At 67.0% G+C, this 20662-nt stretch overlaps 2 protein-coding genes across 2 annotated transcripts; one reads left to right on the top strand and one right to left on the bottom strand.

The window, feature by feature from the left end:
• The first annotated feature begins 259 nt into the window (after positions 1-259).
• SPRYD3 (SPRY domain containing 3) lies at positions 260-6518 on the top strand. The gene is made up of 11 exons (XM_054001977.1): positions 260-308; positions 1104-1295; positions 1607-1682; positions 1755-1879; positions 2335-2470; positions 2741-2929; positions 3476-3625; positions 3950-4007; positions 4710-4829; positions 4903-5057; positions 5642-6518. The coding sequence occupies exons 2-11, from the start codon at positions 1117-1119 to the stop codon at positions 5774-5776; spliced, it is 1323 nt and encodes a 440-aa protein (XP_053857952.1). The 5' UTR covers positions 260-308; positions 1104-1116; the 3' UTR covers positions 5777-6518.
• Positions 6519-6532: 14 nt separating this feature from the next.
• On the bottom strand, positions 6533-20218 carry TNS2 (tensin 2). Its single transcript, XM_054001978.1, is given in 29 exon segments — positions 6533-7275; positions 7359-7388; positions 7483-7551; positions 7887-8073; positions 8611-8688; positions 9215-9292; positions 9528-9620; positions 10030-10155; positions 10503-10814; positions 11261-12706; positions 12708-12983; positions 12985-13064; positions 13351-13456; positions 13539-13604; positions 13974-14097; positions 14200-14269; positions 14572-14632; positions 14706-14818; positions 15178-15261; positions 15564-15628; positions 15909-16031; positions 16331-16381; positions 16642-16813; positions 16997-17040; positions 17605-17643; positions 18030-18068; positions 18160-18197; positions 18581-18692; positions 20038-20218. Coding segments are annotated over 29 exon segments (4290 nt in total). The 5' UTR covers positions 20104-20218; the 3' UTR covers positions 6533-7133.
• Between the last annotated feature and the right edge of the window lie 444 nt (positions 20219-20662).

Genomic DNA, 20662 nt, shown 5'->3' with positions numbered 1-20662 from the left:
CAGTTCCCGCCTGTCTCCCCAGTTTCCTGCGTTCCCCCTAATCCCCCCCGGTTTCCCCCGTCCGCCAGGGGGCGCCCTTGCGCCGCTCGCCCCGATTGCCCAGCGTCACGTGACTTCGATGCACACTCCCCGCTTTCCCCGTTAGGCTCCGCCTTCCGCACACTTCGTCCTCCGATTGGCTGAGGGGCCCATCAGTCTTGGCGCAGCGGGTGGCGATTGGTCCGCGGGGCCCAGTGGGCGGGCACAGGGAGGTGGAAGGAAGCGGGACCCGGATGTGCGCGCGGCCCATGGAGGGGGCGGGACCCCCGGTAAGGGGCGCTGGGGCCGGGGGAGCTCTGGGGGAGATTGGGAGGCTTCCTCAGGAGTTCTGGGGAATACGGGAGGGACTTGGGGGTCCTGAGGGGAAGTGGGGAGGTCTGGGGGGTCGCATGGTGGGTGCGGGGGGAATGGGGGCGTTGGGGGGTGCTGGGAAAGGGGGACCCCCGGCATGGGGGGACCTTGGTGGGGGGAGGTTGTCAGGGCGGGGACTCGGGGTCAGGTTTGGGCTGGCAGATGTGATTTGGGTATGTCACGGTTTGGGTGGTCAGGTGTGTTGAGGAGCAGTTTTGGGGGATCTCAGGTGTGATTTGGGTGTGCCAGATGTGGGTTTGGGGTCTCAGGTGAGTGGGAGGACAGTGTTGGGGGGTCTCCGGTGGATTTTTTTGGGTTCAGATATGTTTTGGGGGTCCAGGTGTGTTTGGAGGACCTGATGAGTTTTGGGGGATTATGTGTGTTTTAGGGAGTCAGGTGTGTTTAGGGGGCTCAGGTGTGTTTTGGAGAATCAGGTGCGTTTTGGGGATTGATTTTGACAGTTCAGGTGTGCTTTAGGGAGTCAGGTATATTTAAGGGTTTCAGGTATGGTTTGGAGCATCGGGTGTTTTCTGGGGGAAGTTTTGTGGGTTCAGGTGTGTTTGGGGGGCGATTTTGGGGTGCCAGGTGTGCGTTTGGGGGGGCGATTTTGGGGGATCCCGGGTTTTGGGGGCTCATGTCTGATTCGGGGTGTCAGTTTCGCATGTGTCGGTTCCGCCCGTTCTTTCGGGGGTGCCAGCGTTGCCTCCCCGCAGGAGCCCCCCCGCCATGGATGACCTGAACCTGCACTTCAGGTTCCTCAACTGGCGCCGGCGGATCCGGGAGATCCGGGAGGTGCGGGAGGGCCGGGATCGAGACCGGGACCGGGACCGGGACCGAGACCGAGACCGGGGCCTGCGCTGCCAGGAACGCGCCCGGCACATCCTGGTGGACGGGGACACCCTGAGGTACCCCGGGGGGGGCCGCAGAAGGGGGCTGGGGGGCTCCGGGGGGCACCCACGGAAGGGGAGATACACCCGGGGGGGTGGGAGGGGGCACCCACAGATCTGGGAGGGCTCTGAGGGTACCCGGGGCGGGGGGTCGGGGCTGTCCCAGCCCCGGGGCGGGGGGTCGGGGGCTGTCCCAGCCCCGGGGCGGGGGGGTCGGGGCTGTCCCAGCCCCGGGGCGGGGGGTCGGGGGCTGTCCCAGCCCCCGGGGCGGGGGGTCGGGGCTGTCCCAGCCCCCGGCGCTGTCTCAAACCCGTCCCCATCCCCCGCAGCTACCGCGGCCCCTCGGGCGAGGTCGGCTGTTACGTGGCCTCGCGGCCGCTGACCCGCGACAGCAACTACTTCGAGGTGAGCCGGGGGTGCGGGGGGCGCGGGCTGTCCGGGGGGCACGGAGCCCTGACCCCCCCGGCCCGTGCCCAGGTGTCCATCGTGGACAGCGGGGTCCGCGGCACCATCGCCGTGGGGCTGGTCCCGCACTGCCACAGCCTCGAGCACCCCCCGGGATGGGGGCCCGGCTCCGTCGCCTACCACGCCGATGATGGAAAGTGAGTGTCGCGATAGCGACGGCGTCAGGAGGGCGGGGATTGTTCGGGCAGCGGGCGATGTCGCAATAGCTAGAGGAGAAGTGTTGGGATAATATTAAGGGATTTCATGACGTTAGGAGATGGCGGGATGTGAGGCGAAGGATGAGATGCTTTGGGATATTAGGGTTGTCGGGATAGCAGGGGGATGTCGGGATACTGGGGAGCGTTGGGACCTTGGGGATATCAGGATTTCAGGGAGTGTTAGAACCTTGGGGATCTCAGGATACTGGGGAGCGCTGGGACCTTGGGGGTGTCGGATACTGGGGGCAGCCAGAGGGGCAGCAGGACTGGGAGGTGTTGGGAAGCACTGGGGCCTGTCACGATATTTGGGATCTGCTCCAGGTTTGAGGTCCCCTGTTACTGACACCCCCCCCATTCTGAACCCCCCATTTTCGGGCTCCCCCCCCGTGCCCCAGGCTCTACAGCGGCCGGGCCAAAGGGCGCCAGTTCGGCTCCAAGTGCAGCTCCGGGGACCGGATCGGCTGCGGCGTCGAGAGGGGCTCGTTTGGAGCCCCCCCAGCCCAGGTTTTCTTCACCAAGAACGGCCAGAGGGTGAGGTGATCCCTACCCTGCCCAAGAGCACCCTCAAAACTCACCGTGGCACCCCCAAACCTTCCAGCATCCCCTAAACAAGGATCCTTCTACCCTTCCCCCAGCTGTTCTTCACAAAGAATGGACAGAGGATGGGGGGACCCCCAAATCTTTTGAAACCCCAAAGCCTCCAGAGCCCCCCTACCTCCTACTTTGGTGTTTCCCTAAGTCCCAGACGGAGGGCCTGGGGGTGCCCTTGTCCCTCAGCCCCCTTGACTCCCTCAATTGCAGGTGGGGGGTCTGGGGGTGCCACTGTCACCCCCGGGGCTATTCCCAGCCGTGGGGCTGCACTCGCTGGGCGAGGAGGTTCGGCTGCATCTGCCCCCCCCCGGGCCCCCCGAGGATGAGGGAGGGGCGATGCTGGTGGACAGCCTGGAGGAGGAGTGGGGAAGGCTCCACGACGTGCGGCTCTACGGCTCCGTGAGCACCCGGAAACCCGGGGGGTCTGGGGGCATCAGGGAGGGGGAAAAGGGGGGGCTGGAGCCCTCCCAGGCCTGGGGATGGCCCAGGGAAGTGGCGAGGGAGCTCAGAATGAGAGTGCGGGGCAGGGGGTGGGGTTGGAAGAGGTTGGACTCCCTCCCAGAGGTGGGAGGTCAGAAATTGAGGTTATGGGGTGAGAAAAATTGGGCTCTGGGAATTTGGGTAAGGACGGTTTTGGGGATGGGACAAGAGGGGTCCCCAGTCCTGTGGAGGGTGAAAAGAGGGGATGGGGAAAGGGGGTCCCAGCAGCAACATCAGGAGTCTGGGGATTCTTGGGTGCCCCTCAAATCCCCTGTGCCTGCCCCCCCAACCCTCTATGACTCCCCCCCATAACCCCTGTGATCCCCCAAATCCCCCTGGGACCTCTGAAACCCTCCCAGGTGCCGTCTTTAGGTGGGGAAGGGGATGAATTTCACGGATCTGGGACTGGTCTGGGTTGGGGGGTGCCCCCTTTCCCCCCTCTGAGCCCTCCCCGTGCCCTCCCAGGTGTTGGAGTACGTGGGGAAGGGGAAGAGCATCGTGGACGTGGGGCTGGCCCAGGCCCGGCGGCCGCTCAGCCCCCGCAGCCACTACTTCGAGCTGGAGATCCTGGACCCGGGTGAGAAGTGCTACATCGCCCTGGGCGTGACCAGGAAGGTGCGCAGGGGGCTTGGAACTGGGGTACGGGGGGGGAGACACCTACAGAGCTGGGGGGGGCAGGGAAGTGGGGGGATGTTACAGAGGGAGTAAAGGCGGGCTGGAGCCTGCTCCAGGGCTGGGAGTGGCCAAGGAAGGAAGGGAGGGAGCTCAGATTTGGGGTATGGGGGGGCTGGACCTGTCCACCGGGCTGGAGCTGGGCTGAAAGTTGCAGGGGGTGTCAAAAATGAGGGTTTAGGGGGAAAAATTGGGGTCTATGAGTTTGAGGGGCTGGGCCCCCCACCTTGCCCTCACCTCCCTCCCTCCCCTGTGCCCCCCCCTCAGGATTACCCCAAAAATCGTCACCCCGGCTGGAGCAGGGGCTCGGTGGCCTATCATGCAGGTGAGTCCCCCAAGAGTGGGGGGGACCCCAAAGTGAGTGGGACCCCCCCGCAAATGCCAGAACCCAACACAGGACCCCAATAGGGGGACCTCCTCCTACTCTTTCTCCCCCTGAAAACCCCTTTCCCATTTTTCCTCCCTATTTTGGATTGCACCCCTATAACGAGGTTTTGGATGATCTCGGGGGTCCCCCCTAATTTGAGGGGTCCCCATGGCCTCCCTCCTCCCTTCTCCCTTCCTCCATCTTTTTCCTCTTCATCCTCTTCCTTTCCCAACCCAGTTTCCTCCCTTTTTTTTGGGGTGCACTCCCATGGGGAGGTCTGAGGGGTGGTTTCCAGCCCCTCGGGGCAGGGGGAGTCCCTATGGCCTCTTCCTCTCCCTTTTCTACCCTTTTATCTCTTTTCTCCCCCTTTTCCCTTTCACCCCCTTCACCCTTTTCTTCTTTCTCAGGCCTCTTTCTCTTCTTTTTCTGGGATGCACCCCCATGGGAGGGGTCCTTATGACAGGATTTGGGGATCCCTCTGTGCACCCCCCATCCCCAGCTGTCCTCCCTTTCCCCCTCCTCCTCTTTCTCCACCTGTAACCCCTTTCTGTGCCCATTTCTCCCCCTTTTCTTTTTTTGGGGTGCACCCCCATGGAGGGTATCTTGGGGTTTCCCCCGCAAACTGGGGGGGGGTTCCCCTAATTCGGGGTCTCCCCCCAGACGACGGAAAGCTCTTCCACGGCAGTGGGGTCGGGGATCCCTTTGGCCCCCGCTGCTACAAGGGAGACGTGATGGGCTGTGGGATCATGTTCCCTCGGGACTACGGCCGGGACAGCGAAGGTATGGCGGGGCTGGGGACCCCCAAAGCCTGGCCGGGCTCTCGGGGGGCCCCTCACCCTTTTCCCCACCCTAGGTGACAGCGATGACGCCTCGGAGCCCCCCGAGGTAAAGGTGAAGGTGCGCAATGTGATGTACCTGGAGGAGGAGGAGGAAGAGGAGGAAGAAGAGGAGGAGGAAGAAGAGGATGGGGAGGACATGGAGCAGGAGCAGGAGGGCAGGAAGGTCATGGTAAGGGTGGGGACACCCCGCCAAAAAAAAAATCTGTGCCCTAAAAAACCTCCAACTCCCCAAAACCTCCTCTTTCACCCCAAAATTCTCCTTTGTCCATCCATCATGGGAATCCTTTTGAATAAGTCTGGGGGCTCCAACACCCAGATTTTGGGATGGTTGGGGGTGTCCCACCCCCCTAATATTTTAGGGTGACCTCCCGTTCGTCTATGATCCCCACACGCATTTGTGCCCCACCCCTGCACCCTCCATCACCCCAGAAATCCCCCCTGCTACCCCCACTGGGTTCACTTTACAGTGACTCAGCCTGGGGTCACCCCCTTTGCCCCCACTTTTTTGGAGATTGGGGTCTCCCCGCCCTCCCCTCATATTTTGGGGTGACTCTGCCGTGTGTCCCTGAACCCCTTCCATGTGTTTGTACCCCCTCAAAGCCTCCCCTCACCCCAAAAATCCCCCTACACCCTGCTTCTGGCTCATCTTTCCCTGCCTTACTCCCCCCCTTTACCCCTGGTTTTTTGGGAGGTGGGGTCTCCCCCGCCTCCCCCCCAATCTAGGGGTGACCCCCTTGATTTCTGCGCTCCCAGGTGTTCTTCACGCGGAACGGGATGGTCGTGGGACGCAGGGAGGTTGGGGTCCCCCCCGGGGGGCTCTTCCCCACCGTGGGGATGCTCAGCACTGGCGAGAGGGTCAAGGTGGACCTGCACCCCCTGAGCGGATAAAGGGGGGCCCGTGTGGGGCCCCCCAAAACCTGAAACCCTCTGGTGCTCCTGGACCCACCCCGGGCCCTCCCAGTGCACTTTAGGGTGTTTCCACAACAGTGGAGACCCCCCTCAAGGTGGTTTTTAGGGGGTTCACTCCTGCCCCCCTACATAATTCCACTCTTTTGGGGCCTCTTTGGGGGGTTCCCCTAATTGAATTCCCTCTCACACATACCCCACTGTTGCCCCATCAATGGTTTTTGGGAGTTCTCAGCCGTGGCCTCCACCATGTGTTTGGGAGACCCATTCCTGCCCCATCCCTGTGTTTTTGGGGGACTCAATCCTGCCCCAAATCACCCCAGTGAACCCCCCAGGTGGATTTGGGGGTCTCAGCTCAGCCCCTTCCACAATGGGTGACCCTCATGCCCCCCCTGCAAAGCCCCCCAAATCACCCCCTTGACTCTCCCCAGCCCACCCAACCCCTCCCACTCCACTGACTCCCAGTGACCCCCAAATCACACCTGTGCCCCCTCATCTCTTCCAGCGCTCCCCATTCTTGGGGGGTTCCAGGGGGCAGAATTAGAGGTTCCCCCCATCATGAATGTAACCAGACCCTTCCAATTCCATGGCAGCCCCCAGAGTCCCCAGCTCTGTGCTGGGGCCTGGGCTGGTTTTGGGGTCCCCTTTGATGTTTGCACATGGCGGGTGGGGGTCCCCATACCACCCCCCCCCCCCCAAATAAACCCATTTCTTACACCAAAATAAATGTGGATTTATTTGGGTTCCTCCAGGACCCCCACATTGCAGGGGGCCGTCCCTATGCCCCCTTTTTTCTACCGGCCTCCCCTTCTTCACTTGAGGGGTAGTTGGGGGGGTGTAAGAGGTTTTGGGGGGGCCTTCAAGGGCGGCTGGAGGGTCTGGGAAGTATTTGGAGGGGTCTGGGGGGGTCTCAGGGAGAGTTTGGGGGTCCTCAGTAGGACTTTGGTGATGAAGATGGTGGGAAGGGCGATTATGGGGGTCCCCTTGTGCTCCCTTGAATCGGGGGTGTCTGGGAGGGTTGGGGGGTCTGGGGGTGGTTTGGGGGTGTTCAGGACCGTGGTGATGAAGGTGATTATGGTGGGGGGGTTGGTTGTGTGTGTCCACCTGTCCCCCTCTTGGCACGGGGCACTCCAGGGGCTTTTGGGTATCCCCCGATGGTTTTGGAGGTGCCAGGGGGTTCTGGGGGTCCCTCAGTGTCGTGTCCCCAGCAGGACCTCGGTGAAGAGTGGGGAGTGTCCCACTGGCTTTTGAGGGTGCCCCTGAGCCCCCCCGCCTCAGGAGGCTTTGGGAGACCCCAGATGGTTTTTGGGGTGCCGGGGGGGGGGGTCCCCACTGTCTCTCAGTGCCGCGTCCCCAGCAGGACTTTGGTGACGAAGGTGACAATGGCCCCTGCTGGCTGCTCGGGGTCCAGCTCCGCGAACACGTGGCACGCGTTGCCCCCCCCCGGGGCCCCCGCCTGCTTTGCCACGAACCCGAAAATCCTGGCGGGGAGGGGCGAGGCCAGAGTCAGATCTGTGCCCCCCCTCCTTCCTGGGGGTCCCGTTCTGGGGGTCTCCCCACGTACCTGGCCGTGGTCCCGTCGGGGTTCGCCCACCTGGCGGGGGGGGGGGCGGTTAGAGGGATTGGGAGGTTTGGGAGGGTTTGGGAGGTTGGGGGTCCCCCCCGTGCCCCCCCCGTGCCCCCCTGACCTGCGCTCCTGGGGGTCGGTGCCGCAGTGGGTGACGCTGCTCACGGGGTAGTGCCGGCGGAAAAAGAGTCTGGGGGCACAGGGTGGGCACAGGGTGAGGGGGGTGCCGTGGGGGGGCAGGGCGGGGTCGGTGGGTGCCGAGGGGTGGTGGCGGAGGTCGGGGTTGGTTTTGGGGGGTGTCGGGGTTTGGGGGAACAGTGGTTTGGAGGATTAGGGGTTTAGTAGGGTTGGTGGCTCAGGATGGGGCTTTTGGGGTGTTTGAGGTGTTGGTTTTTGGGGGTTGGGAGATTTGGGGAGGTCGGTGGTTTTGGGGGGTCGGTGTTTGAGGGGATCTCAGTTTGAAGGGGTCCGGGTGGGGTGGGTGGGGGTTTGGGGGGGTTCGTGGGGGGTTCGGAGGTCCCTCACTTGCGCTGCCGGTCCGTCAGGGTGATCCCCTGCACTGACACCTTGAAGTGCACGGGGCTGGGGGGGGGGCGCGGGGACCCCCCCGCACTCGGGGCCCCCTCCAGGAGGGACCCCACGGCCTTGGCCACGGCCTGGGGCCCGGTCAGGGCCTCGGTCCCCACCGAGCCCAGGAACAGCACGGAGCAGGCTGGGGAGCAACGGAGCGAGCTGCTTAAACCGGGATCAGTGTCCCCAAAACCGGGATCAGTGTCCCCAAAACCAGGATCAGTGTCCCCAAAACCGGGACCAACCTCCCCAAAACTGGGATCAGTGTCCCCAAAACCGGGATCAGTGTCCCCAAAACCGGGATCAGTGTCCCCAAAACCGGGACCAACCTCCCCAAAACCGGGACCAACCTCCCCAAAACTGGGACCAACCTCCCCAAAACTGGGACCATCTTCCCCAGAACTGCGACCATCCTCCCCAAAACTGGGACCAGCATCCCAAAACTGGGACCAGCCTCTCCAAAACCAGAACCATCCTCCCCAAAACTGGGCCCAACCTCCCCAGAACCAGGCCCAACCCCCCCATAACCAGGACCTGCCCCCTCAGTCGTCCCAGTCCCGATGCCACCCCTGCACAGTGACCCAATTCCAGCGCCTGCACTGCCCCAGGAACCCATCCCAGTGCCCCCTGCTCCAGCACCCTCGGTGCCCCCCAGTGCCCCCACCGTGCCCAGCCCCACCTGCCCCCTGCCTCAGGAGGGCTCCGGCCGTGCTGACATTGGGGGGTCCTGGGGGGTCCGGGGGCTCCTCCTGCAGCTCTGGGGAGGAAGGCACAGGCTGTGCCCCACCAGGCACCGTCCCAGGGGAAACTGAGGGGCTGGGGGAGTTTGGGGGGACTCTGGGGGGATATGGAAGACCGGGGGAGTCTCTGGGGGATCCCGTCAGCTTTTCGGGGGGGTTCCCACTGTTTGGGAGTGTTCCCGCGGTTTTGGGGGTCCCTGTGGTTTTGGGGGACGACCTGTGATTTCCTGGTGTCCCAGCAGATGTTCAGGGAGGTCCACATGGGGGTTTTGGGATGTCCCCGTGATTTTTGAGGTGTTCCTTCGTGTGTTTTGGGGGTTTCCCAGGGGAGTTTTGGGAACTTCTGGGGAGCTGCCAGGGGGTTTTGGGGTGTCCCGTGGTTTTGGGTTTCTCCTGGGGGATTTTGGTGTGTCCCAGGAAGGGGTTGGGGTGGCGTACCCACAGTTTGAGGGGGGGTCCCTGTTGGGGTTTTGGGGTGTCATGCGAGAGTTGTGGGTTATCCACAGGGTTTTTGGGTGTCCCCGCAGTTTTTGGGGTGCCCACCTGCGTGGGGGATGCGGAGGGTGCACGGTAGTGAGATAGGGGTGATGGAGTGCTGCAGCACCAGCGCTGGGAGGCTCCCTGGGGGGAACAGCAGTCAGGGCACCCCAAAACTCCCCACTGACTGCCCGAAGCCCCCACAGATTCCCTCGGACCCCAGGCCCCCCGCGACCCCCCTCGAGCAACCCCTGAGTTCCCCTTGAGACCCCACTGACCCCCACAGCCCCTCCCACTGACTTCCCCAATCCCCCCCAGACCCTCAGAGACCCCCCCCAGACCCCTCCATGTTCCCCCCGAGCCCCGCCGCCCCTCTAACCAAAGTAAGGCTCCTCGGGGCAGCCCCGGATTTTGACCCCCCGCGGGCCCGTCTCGATCAGGAAGTGCCGGACCAGCTGCTCCTGGGGGTCCCCTGGGGGGGCGGGGGGGGGGGGTCAGACACAGTGAGACCCCCGAGAACCCCCCCTGCCCCACAGCACCCCCCGATGCCCCAGTGTTTGCTCTGGGGCATTTGGCGGTGCCCATGGGGGGAATTTGGGAGGGTTCAGGGGGTGTTGGGGGTGTCCAACCTCCCCTGGCAGCCCCCACCGTGGACAGCCCCCCACGACCCCCAAGTACTGCGGGGGGGGGGGGGTTTCTCTGGGTGGATTTGCGGAATTTGGGGTAATTTTCCGGGGTCCCTGGGTTGTTGAGGGCGTCAGAGCCCTGGGAGAAGCTCAAGACCTCCCCCCCGGCCCCCAAATATTCCCTAGGGGGGAGGTAGCTTCGGGGCGTGCCGGGGGGGGGTCTCTGGGGTTCGGGGGGCTCGGGGGAGGCCATACCCAGTCTGGGGGTGGCGCGGGGGGGCGGGACCCCCACCCTAAGCGCGAGCCCGAACGCCCCCGGGAAGCTGCTGCTGCGGCGGATGAGGAAGGAGCCGGGAGGGGCCGCCTTGAGCAGGGTCACGGCTGGGGAGACACGCGGGGGTCGCACGGGGGGACCCTACTGACCCCCCCATTTAACCCTCCAACCCGGCCATAGACCTCACCCATGACTCCCCCCATAGATCCCCCCGTTCTCCCCCACGGATCCCAGAACTGACACCCCCAGCCCCCCATAGCGGCCACCACTGACCCCCCCTCACTGACCACCCTAGAACCCCCCAAGCTCCCCTGTTCCCCCTCAACCCCCTGCCCCAGCCCCTCAATACCCCCTAATAACCCACAAGACTCCCCAAACCCCTCCCTTCCAACCCCCCCCATGCCCCCCCCCCCAAACCCCGGGGGTCCCAGCGCCCTGCCCCCCCCCCCCGTACCTTCCTCGCGGGACAGCCCCGGTTTGTACCAGAACTTGGTCGTGTCCTGCACGAAGCTGCCCCCGGGGGGGGTCCCGCCCGGCGCCGCCCCCGCCGGGGGGTGTCCCTGGGCCCCCCCCGGGCTGCGCTGGGGTGAGGAGGGGTCCCGGGGCCCCCCCGGAGCCGGGGGATGCCGCTTCTCGGGCAGGGGCGGCTGCGGGGGCGGGGGGGAACCGGGGGTGCCGCTGCCGGGGGAGGGGGCCCGGGGAGACTCGGGGGGGGACGCCGGCGGGGGGCCCGGCCAGGACGTCCCCTCAATGTGGCTGCGCCGCTCTGGAGGGCACAGAAAGAGGGGAGACCCCCCAAAAACTCTCTGGGGGGGGCCTCCAAAGAGCTGTCCCCAGTGGCTCCTTTGCCCCCCGCCACTCCCCAACACCCCCGGGCCCCCCAGGTACCCCTTTAACACCCCCCCCCCCCAAATCCCCCCGGTCTCCCTCTGTTTATGCCTCAGCTCTCCCAGGTGCTTTCTCCCCAGCCACTCTGTGGCCACGAACCTTCCCCAGAAGACCCCCCAGCCCCTTTAGACCCCCCCTCAATCCCCCCTAGACCCCTCCAGACCCCCTCCCTGGACCCTTTTACCTCCCACGGATCCGCCCCAGGGCCCCCCGTACTCCCTTTAATGCCCCTTTTCATAACCCCCCCCAAAGCCCTTTCAGATCCCCCCAAACCCCAAACACCTCCCAGCGCTCCCATTAACCCCTTCGCGCCCCCATTTTTACCTGTCGGCTCCTGGGGCTCCCCCACTGCGGGGGGGTCATAGCCCCCTTTTCCGGGAGGGGGGGCCCTCTCCAGTCCCAGCCCGGGGCGGCCACAATGGGGGCAATTTGGGGGCTCCAGAAGCGGCGCCGGGGGGCCCCCCCCAGCCATGCCCGCCATAAATTGGGCGGGTGGGGAGCGGGGAGATGCCCCCCCAGCCTTGGCAGTCCTGGCAGGGGCAGAGGGGCGGGAGCCCCCCCCAAAAGTAGGTACCCCCCCTGCCACTGGGCGTCCGTAGCCCCCCCACGGGGGGAACCCCTCGGACAGCGAGCGCTGCACCCCCCGTTTTGGGGTGTCCCGCGGGGACGCCAGGCTGGCTCGGCGGCACAGGGGAGGGCACGGGGGGGCCCAGGGGCTGGGGGGGGCCCAAGGGCTCGGGGGGCTGGGGGATACTGGGAGGCTGTGAGCTGCGGGGGAGCTGTGGGCTATTGGGATCCCATGGGATGCTGGGGGGCTGTGGAGTGAGGGGGCTCCCGGGGGGCTCTGGGATGCGGGGCGGCCATGGGACATCGGGGTCCCGTGGGGGGCTGGGAGTCCCTCGGATATTGGGGTGATGTGGGAGATTGGGACCTCAGGAGATGCTGGGGTGCCGTGGGGTTTTGGGGGCCTGTAGGATGTCGGGGGGCTGTGGGGCTCTGGGGTCTCCTGGGATGCGGGAGTCCCATAGGGCGTCAGGGTCTCATGGATTATTGGGGTCCCGTGGGATATTAGGGGGTTGTAGGACGCTGGGGATTTCTGGGCTGGAGGGGGGCTCTGGGGTGTTGGGGATCTGTGAGATGGTGGGGTCCCATAGGATTTTGGGGTCCCATAGGGTGATGGGGAACCCTGGGATGTTGGGGTGCCATAAGGAGTCGGGGTCTCCAGGGATGCTGGGGTCCCATGGGATGCTGGGGGGCTGTAGGGCACCAGTGACCCCTGGAATGTTAAGCTCCCCTGGGATATTGAGGTGCTATTGGGCACCAGGGTGTCCTGGGATATCGGGGTCCCGTGGAATGTCGGGGACCCCTGGGATATTGGAGTCCTGTGGGATATTGGGGTCCCATAGGGCACTGTGACCCCGTGGGATATTGGGGTCCCGGGGGATACTGGGGGGCCATGGGGCACCAGGGTCCCGTAGGAAGTTGGGGACCCCTGGGATGCTGGGGGGCCGTGGGGTGTCAGAGTCTCATGGGTCCCGCAGGGTTTTGAGGTGTCATAGGGTGTGGGGGACCCCTGGGATCTGGGGACTGCACAGGATGTGGGGAAGCCGTGGGGCGTTAGGGTCCCACAGGATGTCGGGGGGCTATGGGGAGCAGGGGTCCCATGGAATGGGGGGGTCTCATGGGATAGGGGGGTCTTATGGGACATTGGGGTCCCATAGGACATCGGCATCCCGTGGGATGGGGGGATCTCGTGGGATCCGGGGGTCTCATGGAACGGGGGGGGTGCCGTGGGATATCGGGGTCCTGTATGATGACTGACTCCCGTAGGGTGCTGGGGTCCCGAGTGCTTCGGGGGTCCCATAGGCTGTGGGTGTCCCAAGGGATTCGGGGGTGCTGGAGGGCTCCTCCCCCGGGCCAGGGGTCTCGCGGCCCCCCCGCACCCCGAACCCCCCCAGCAGCTGCTCCAGCTCCCGGCGCTCGGCGGCCGTGGGGGGTGGGGGGCATCCGTGGGGGGCTCCGGGTGGGGGCGGGGAGTCAGAGTTCCCCCCAGGGGGGGAGGGACCCCCCTTCTTCTGCACGCGGGCATAGGGGCTGCCATCCAGGGGACCCCAGGTGTGGGAGGGCTCTGGGTGGGAAAAGGACGGTCAAACCCCCCCGTCCCCGCACCCCCAAAACCCCACGGGACACCCGGAACACCCTGGAACCCCCTGGCAGGCGAGGACCCCCCCGGCCTCCCCCAAAGCCCCGAACACCCCCAGCCACCCACCCCTGACACTCCAGGTCACCCCAACACCCTCCAGCACCCTGAGTCCCCCCTGCGCCCCCCAGACCCTCGGCCACGGGGTCCCTCTTCCCCCCCCCACGCCCCGCGGACCCCGCCGTACCCCAGTTCTCCCCTGACCCCCGCTTACCCTCGGGGCTGTCCCAGTGGCCCTCGTAGGAGTCGCGCCGCACCGCGGGGTCCCGCACCCCGTAATCGATGGGGGTGGCGGGGGGGGCCGCGTGGGGGGAGCCAGCCTGGGGGACGGGGGCAGGAGGGGTGGGCGGTGAGAGGGGCCCGGTGGGGTATCCCCGGTGGTCTCTGCCCCCCAAAACCCACCTTCAACCCTCTCGGGGCCTGAGGAGAAGATGAACTCAACGGTGGCATCGCGGGGGAAGCGCTGGTCTGGGGGTCAGCACGGGCGGTTTGGCGGGGCGCGGGGGTGTCCCCACAATCCGCATCCCCAAATCCCCCCCCGTGCTCCTCAATCGCCCCATTCCCAGCCCTCATCGCCCCCCCCGCACACCCCAATTCCCCCAGCTCTGCCCTCCTTGCTCTCCTCTGGAGGGGGGGGGCACAGGGAAACTGAGGGCGTTCCCGTTATCTGTGCCCCCAAATCCCCCCGTGTTCCGCCGCCGGGCACCCCCCAAGCCCCCCCCCCCCCCAGTCCCCTAAGCACCCCCAGACTCTCCCTGTCCTCCCGTGCCCCCCAAACCCCGGCAGTCCCGCAGCTCCCTCGGAGCTCCGCGCCCTTGGCACCCCGCGTGCCCCCACCTTGCCAGGCCAGGTCCAGCTCGTCCCGGCGCAGCCGCAGGCGGGGCCCGCGCAGGGTCCCCGTGTGGAACTGAACCCCAAAAACCGCCTCGCGCCCCCCCCGCCGCCGGTGGTAACAGCGCACCTGGGGGGGGGGGGGCACGGGTGAGGGAGGGGCTCGGACAGGTGACTCGGGGTCGCACACAAAGGTCGGGGGGATCCCCCCGCCCCGCGCCCCCCCTCTCACCATGACGTCCCCCTTGAGCAGCAGCGCCGGTTCCAGCGTGACACAGAGCGACTGCGAGGCGGGGGGGCTGCTGGGGAAAAGGGGGGGCATTTCGGGGGGTTAGGGCTTGGGGCAGCAGGCCTGGGCGGGGGGTGTCAGGGTTAGGGGTATCCCCTGAAACCTCAGCACCCATAGAGCACTGGGAGAAACTGGGGGGAGCCCCTGGATCCCCCAAAGGGGGGGCGGGGTGTGCATGTCAGGTGTGGGGAGGGTGGGGTTGTGAGCTCCGGGGGCGCCCCGGGACCCCCCCAATGGGCACAGTGGGGGATGTGAAGTCTGGGGCCTCTGGGACCCCCCGAGGTGCAGGAAATTTGGGCGGGGGGTGTCACTCACTAGACCCCCGAGGTGTAGACGAGCTGCAGCGATTGGTAGATTTTGAGGAAGGGGCGGCAACCTAGGGGGAGACACGGGGGTATTAACGGGGAGCCCTGGGGGCTGCCGGGTGCCTCCCCCCACCCCAAACTGACCGTCAGGGGGGTCGTAGGCGGGCAGGGGGGGCAGCAGGACGTGGTGCAGGAACTGGGGGGAGCTGTTCAGGCGGAGCCGCCCCGAGAGCAGCTCCCCGAAATCCTCTGTGTACCTGGGGGGGGGGGCAAGGCTGTAACCCCAAAATCACCCCAAAACTCTGCCAAAAATCCCCTCAAAACACCCCCAAACACCAACTGAAACCACACCAAAAATCACCTCAAAGCCGCTTCAAAAGCACCCCTAAGAATCACCCCAAAACCATCCCAAAAATCACCCTAAGCCACACCAGAAGTTACCCCTAGAACGCTAAAACCCATCCCAAAAGCACCCAAAAATCACCTGAAGAAACACCCCAAAAATCACCCCAAAACACCCCAAATCCCGCCATGACCCCCCCTGACCCCATAACCTCCTCCACCCCCCCAGGACCCCTGAAGCCGACGCAGTCCCCGCCCCCCTGAACCCCCCCACCTGCGCTGGGAGGGCTGCAGGACCCCCCCCAGTTTCTCCTCGCAGAACCTCCTCATGCTCAGTGCATTCAGCGCCTGCTCGGGGCTGGTGGGGGGGCAAAAGGAGGGTGAGGTACCCCCAAAGCCCCCGCGGCCCCCCGGGACCCCAAAGATTCCCCCAAACCCCGCAGGATTTCTCTGTAGCCCCAGTCCTCCCCATGGCCCCTTTAACCCTCCCAGGACACCCCTGACCCCCCCACCTCCCTGCACCCGAGGACCCTCCTTTGGACCCCCACTCTGCCCCCCAACCTTCCATAACCACCTATAAGCCCCCACCAGCCACCCCAATTGTCCCCATAAGCCCTTCAACCCCCCCTTGATCCCCCAAACGCCCCCGGCCCCCCTCACCTGCCCCACACGTCGCTGTAGTGCAGAAACGCCCCCACGACCACCCCGACCGGGGCCTTGCTGCCCTGGAAGGGCGGGGGGGGGGGGGATGGATGAGGGCTCTCAGAACTCCCCAGTACCCCCAGTACCCCCCCGTAGCTCCGAGAGCCCCCCCGACTGTCTCCCAGAGTCTCCCCAGTACCCCCCAGTGCCCCCCATAACCCCAGTGCATCTCAGTAACCCCCAGCGCCCTCCCCAGTGCCCCTCCCCGCCCCCCAGTATCCCCAGTGCCCCCCAGTACCACCCGATTGCCTCCCCACTGTCCCCAGCCCCCCTCAGAGCCCTGACCCCCCCCGGGCTCCCCACCTTGCAGAGCAGCACGGCCACGTTGCGGGGGTGCCCCCCCAGACACCCCTCGAGCGCTTTGCAGACGGAGCAGAGCAGCTCCAGGGGGGGGGCGAGCAGCTCCGGCCACCCGAAATCCAGCACCTGTGGGGGGCCCTCAGGGCCGGCACTCCAAACACCACGGGGGGACCCCAAACCCACTGGGATACCCCCAAAGTTCCCGGGATGCCCCCGAGACCCCCCGGACATCCCCAGCACCCCTCAGACACTCCCAACCCCTCAGGGACCCCCCAGGAGCCCCCGCACCCCCCGAGGCTCCCGCAACCCCCAAGACCCCCCCCACCCATCCCCCCCACCCCCTCCCAACCCCGCGGGACCCATCCCAAATCCCCCGGGGGGACCCTCATAACCCCCCCCAAGATCGCCCCGGACCCCCCCCTCACTTTGGGGTTCAGGCGCGTGAGGTCCCGGCGCTTCTCGGACAGGTTGAAGATCTGCAGGGGCACAGAGGGGTCCAGGGGAGCCCGGACCCACCAGGACCACCCCAGAAGTGCCCCAGAACCCCTCAGCACAGCCCTGGAACCCCCGAAATTCCAGCCCCCTGCCACCCCCGGGTCCCTCGTATCTTGTCCCCCCTCCCCAGGGCTCCCGGGGCCCCCCGCACCCCCCTCGACCTCTCCGTTGCTCCCAGTGGCTCCCCCAGCACCCCCCAGACCCGCTCCAGTTGCCCCAGTTGCCGTCCCGGTTGCCTCACCGTGTAGTTGGGGCCGTGCCGCGCCCCCAGGAGCTTGGCCAGGTGCCGCAGGTGCCCCCCGGGCCCCCCCTCGCCGCCCCCCGGGATCGCCACGCTCAGGATCCGCTCGGTCACGAAGGCCAGGTCCAGCTGGGGGAAGGGCGAGGCCTCGGGGCTGGGGGCGCGGGGGGCCCTGGGGGGGGGGAGCGGCTCAGAACTGGGGGGGCGGCGCCCCCAGAGCCCGCTGGAGGGAATTTGACCCTCAGCATCCTCACCCCCCCCTAAAGACCCCAACCTTCCCCGGGATCCCCCAGCACCCCAAAACCTCTCGGGATCTCCCCCACATTCCCCCCTCAGCGCCCCCAGACTGCCGTACCTGGGCAGGGTGCTCCGCTGGGGGGCGCTGTCGAGCGAGGAGCCCTGGAGGGTCCCGGAGGAGCCCCAAAAACGAGGGGGGGCAAAGGGGGTCGGGGGGTACCCAAAACGGGGGGGGGGGAGTTAAGGGCTGTCCCCAAACACGGGGGTGGGGAAGGGGCCAAGGCGGGGGGGGCAAAGGAGGGGGTCGGGGGGGGTCCCCAAAATAGGGAGGGGTCGAAGGAGTCAAGGGAGGGTCGGGGGACGTGGGGTGCCCCCGTAACACCCGCGGGAGGGGCAGGGAGGTGCCCAAAACATGAGGGGGGTCGGGAGGGGGTCGGGGAGGGTCAAGAGGGGTCAGGGACGGGAAGGGGGGGCCAGGGGGAGGGTGTCAGAGGGGTCCCCAAAACACCGCAGAGTCGTGGGGATGTCAGGGGTGTCGGGGGGGGGGGGGGGTCGGGGGGTCTCCAACTCCTGGGGAGGATCAGGGGGGTTTTGGGAGTCCCGGAGGGGGATTTTAGGGGGTTCCTGGGAGGGGGGTTGGGGACACCCGGGGGAGGTTAGGGGTCACGGGGGGGGTCAGTGAGTCCGAGGGGGTTTTGGGGGTTCCGGGGGTTTCGGGTGTCTCACCACGCGCTCGCTGCGCCGCACCGGGGCCGTGTTCCGCCTCTGAAGGGGCACAGCGGGGTCTGGGGGGGCCCGACCACCGGGGAGGCGGCCTGCCCGGGGGGGTTTGGAGTCCCGAGGGGGATTTGGGGGGGGTTCATGGTCCAGGGAGAATATCGGGGGTGCCGGGTCCTGACATGGGTGCTTGGGGATGCCGCGGGGGGGTCCCGTCTCCTGCTGGGGGGGCTTGGGATGGTTTCACCCCTTCCGTGGGGTCCCTGATCCTGCCCGGGGGGTTTGGGGGTCCCGATGGGAGCTCGCGGGGTCCTGCCCGGGGGTGCTTCAGGAGTTGGGGTCGTGCCCGAGGGGTTTGGAGGTCTCGAGGGGGATTTGAGGGGTCCCGGGTCCTGCCCGGGGGCTTTGGGGAGGTCGCGGCCCCCCCCACTCACCAACTCAGGCGGGGGCAGAGGCTGGCACGGTGACGTCACCTGGAGGAGGACACGGGGATCATCCCAAATGGGACCCCAGCCCCAAATGGGTCCCCCCGCCCTTGGGTGACGCCCCCGCCCCCCCTCGTACCTTGCTCTCACATCTCTTGTGGGCGGCGACTTTGCAAACTGGGAGGGACAACGGCGACATCAGGAACCCCCAGGGTCCCCCCAAGGTCCCCCCAGGCCCCCCAGTGCCCCCCAGTGCCCCCCAGTGCCCCCCAGGCCCCCCAGTGCCCCCCAGTGCCCCCCATACCCTCCCGCTGTCTCCAGCAACCTCCCAGTATTCCCAATAAGCGCTCACTGCCTCCAGTGACCAACTCAGTGACTCCAGTAACCCCCCAAGTAACCCCGGAATGCTCCCAGTAACTTCCCAGTGCCCTCCCAGTGCCCCCAGTAACTGCCCAGTACCTCCACTGGCCCCAGTAACCTCCCAGTCCCAACCCCACTGTCCCCAGTAACCCCCCCCATCCAGCCCCTCCGTGTGTCCCGGGCTGGCCCGGGGGTGTCACCTCTGCACACGAGCCCGTGGGGTCCCAGGGGGGTCCCGCAGCCCCCACAGGGCGCCCCCCGGCGCAGGCTCCGCTCGCGGAACGCGTGGGGGGCGGCTGGGGACGGCCTCGGCTGGGGAGACACGGGGGGGTCACCGCATGTCCCCCCGTGTCCTCCCCGTGCCACTGCCAAGACCTCTCGCGTCACTTCTCCCACTGTGTCCCCTCCATGTCCTCCCCGATGTCACCTCTCGTGTCCCCTCGTGTCACCCCCCCGTGTCTCTTTTGTGAACCCCCGTGTCCTCCCCGGGTCCCCTCGGTGACCCCCCCTGTGTACCGCCCCCAGTCCCACCCTGCTCTCATCGTGTCACCTCCGTGTCCCCTCGTGTCGCCCCCCTGTATACACCCTGTCCTCCTCTGGCCCCCTCCTGCGTCCCCAGGTGTCACTCGCTGTCTCCCGTGTCCCTCCTTGTGTCCCCCCACGTTCCCTCCGTGACTTCTCACTGACCGCTCCGCGTCTCCTCCGTGTCACCCGTGTCCCCTCCATGACGCCACACGTGTCCCCGCATGTGTCCCTGTCCTGTCCCCCTCTTGTCACCCCCAGTGTTCCCCCGTGTCCCCCCCCCCGTCCTCTCCTGTGTCTCCTGTATCCCCTCTCGGATCCCACTCCCGTCCCCCCCATGTCGTCCCTGCGTCACCTCCGTGCTCCCCCCTACCCCCGCTGTGAGCCCCTCGTGTCCCCCATGTCATTCCCCGCGTCCCCCGTGTCCCCTCGTCTCCCCCCGCTCGTCCCTCCCGTGATTCCTCGTCGCTCCCGTGTCAGCCCCACTCCCTCCCGTGCCTCCCCGTGTCCCCCCCATGTCGCTCATGTCCCACCCGTGTACCCCAGTGTCCCCTCGCCCTCCTGCCCGTGTCCCCCACCTCGTGTCGTCCCGCGTGTCCCCCCCGTGTCCCCCCCGGCCCCTCTGGCCTCCCGCCACGGACATCGAGTCCCGCAGGAAGCGGGCAGGGACAAGCCCAGGAAATGGCGACCCCTGGGACGACCCCGCCGTTCCCACGGAGGGGGAGGGGCGTGGGAGTCTGTGGGGGGGGAGGGGGCAGCGGGGGGGGGGCGTGGGGCGGGGAGGGAGGGGCGTGGGAAAAACGGGAAAAAGTGGGAAAAATGGGGGAAAATGGGGGAAAAGGGAAAGTGGAGGCGAGGGGTGAGCGTGGGAAAATATGGGGGGGGGGCGGCGAGGGGGCGGGAGGAGGGTCAGGCTCGATTTTCCCCCCAGCGTCACGCGTGGGGAGGGGGCGGCTGGAGCGGACAGCGGGGGAACCCCGCAGGGGCGCCACGGGGGGGGGGGGGGTTCCCCCGCTTCTCCCCCCGCACCCATCCCTCGCTTCCCCACGGGGGTCACCACCCTACGCGGAATAAAGAGACTCCCCCAAAAGCTCCGTTTCACCCCCCCGAGCAGGGACCTCCCCCCCGGTCCTACCGTGTCGGGGCCATCGCGGCGCCCAAGCGCGCGCAGCAGCGTCCCCACGGCCCCGGGGGGCTTCATGGGGGGGCTCCGCGGGGACCTCGGGGGGTCCCAGGCGCTCCCGGGGGGCGTCTCGGGGCTCCCCGCGGGTCCCGCCAGCGGCTCCGTGGCCGAAGGCGCGCGGGGAGGGGCCGTTTCCGCGAGCCCGGAGCCGCTTCCCGTGCCGGGGGGGGACACGGACACGGGGGGGACATGGGGGGGACGACACGGGAACGACACGTGTGGCCACGGGGAGGGGACGCCGGGAGGGACATAGGGGAGACAAGGAGGAGACACGGGGGACGCACAGAGGAGACACACGGGGCGGACACGGGGGGGACACGGGGCGGACACGGGGGGGACACGGGGCGGACACGGGGGGGACACGGACACGGCGGGGACACGGACACGGGACGATCACAGGGGAGACAAGGAGAGGGACGCACGGGGGACACACGGAGTGACACCGCCCCCTGCTGACGCTGCCTCAGTTTCCCCCTTGCTCACTTCCAGGATCCCCCAAAATTCCTCCCGAGTCCCCCCGGCACCTTCCTGGCCCTTCCCCCGCCCCCTCTTCATCCTCCTCCTCCTCTCACCGCCC

This window comes from Vidua macroura, chromosome 34 (genome assembly GCF_024509145.1).
Source record: "Vidua macroura isolate BioBank_ID:100142 chromosome 34, ASM2450914v1, whole genome shotgun sequence".
Lineage (NCBI taxonomy): Eukaryota > Metazoa > Chordata > Aves > Passeriformes > Viduidae > Vidua > Vidua macroura.
Note: the sequence above shows the minus strand (reverse complement) of the source record. Positions and strands in the feature narration are given on the sequence as shown.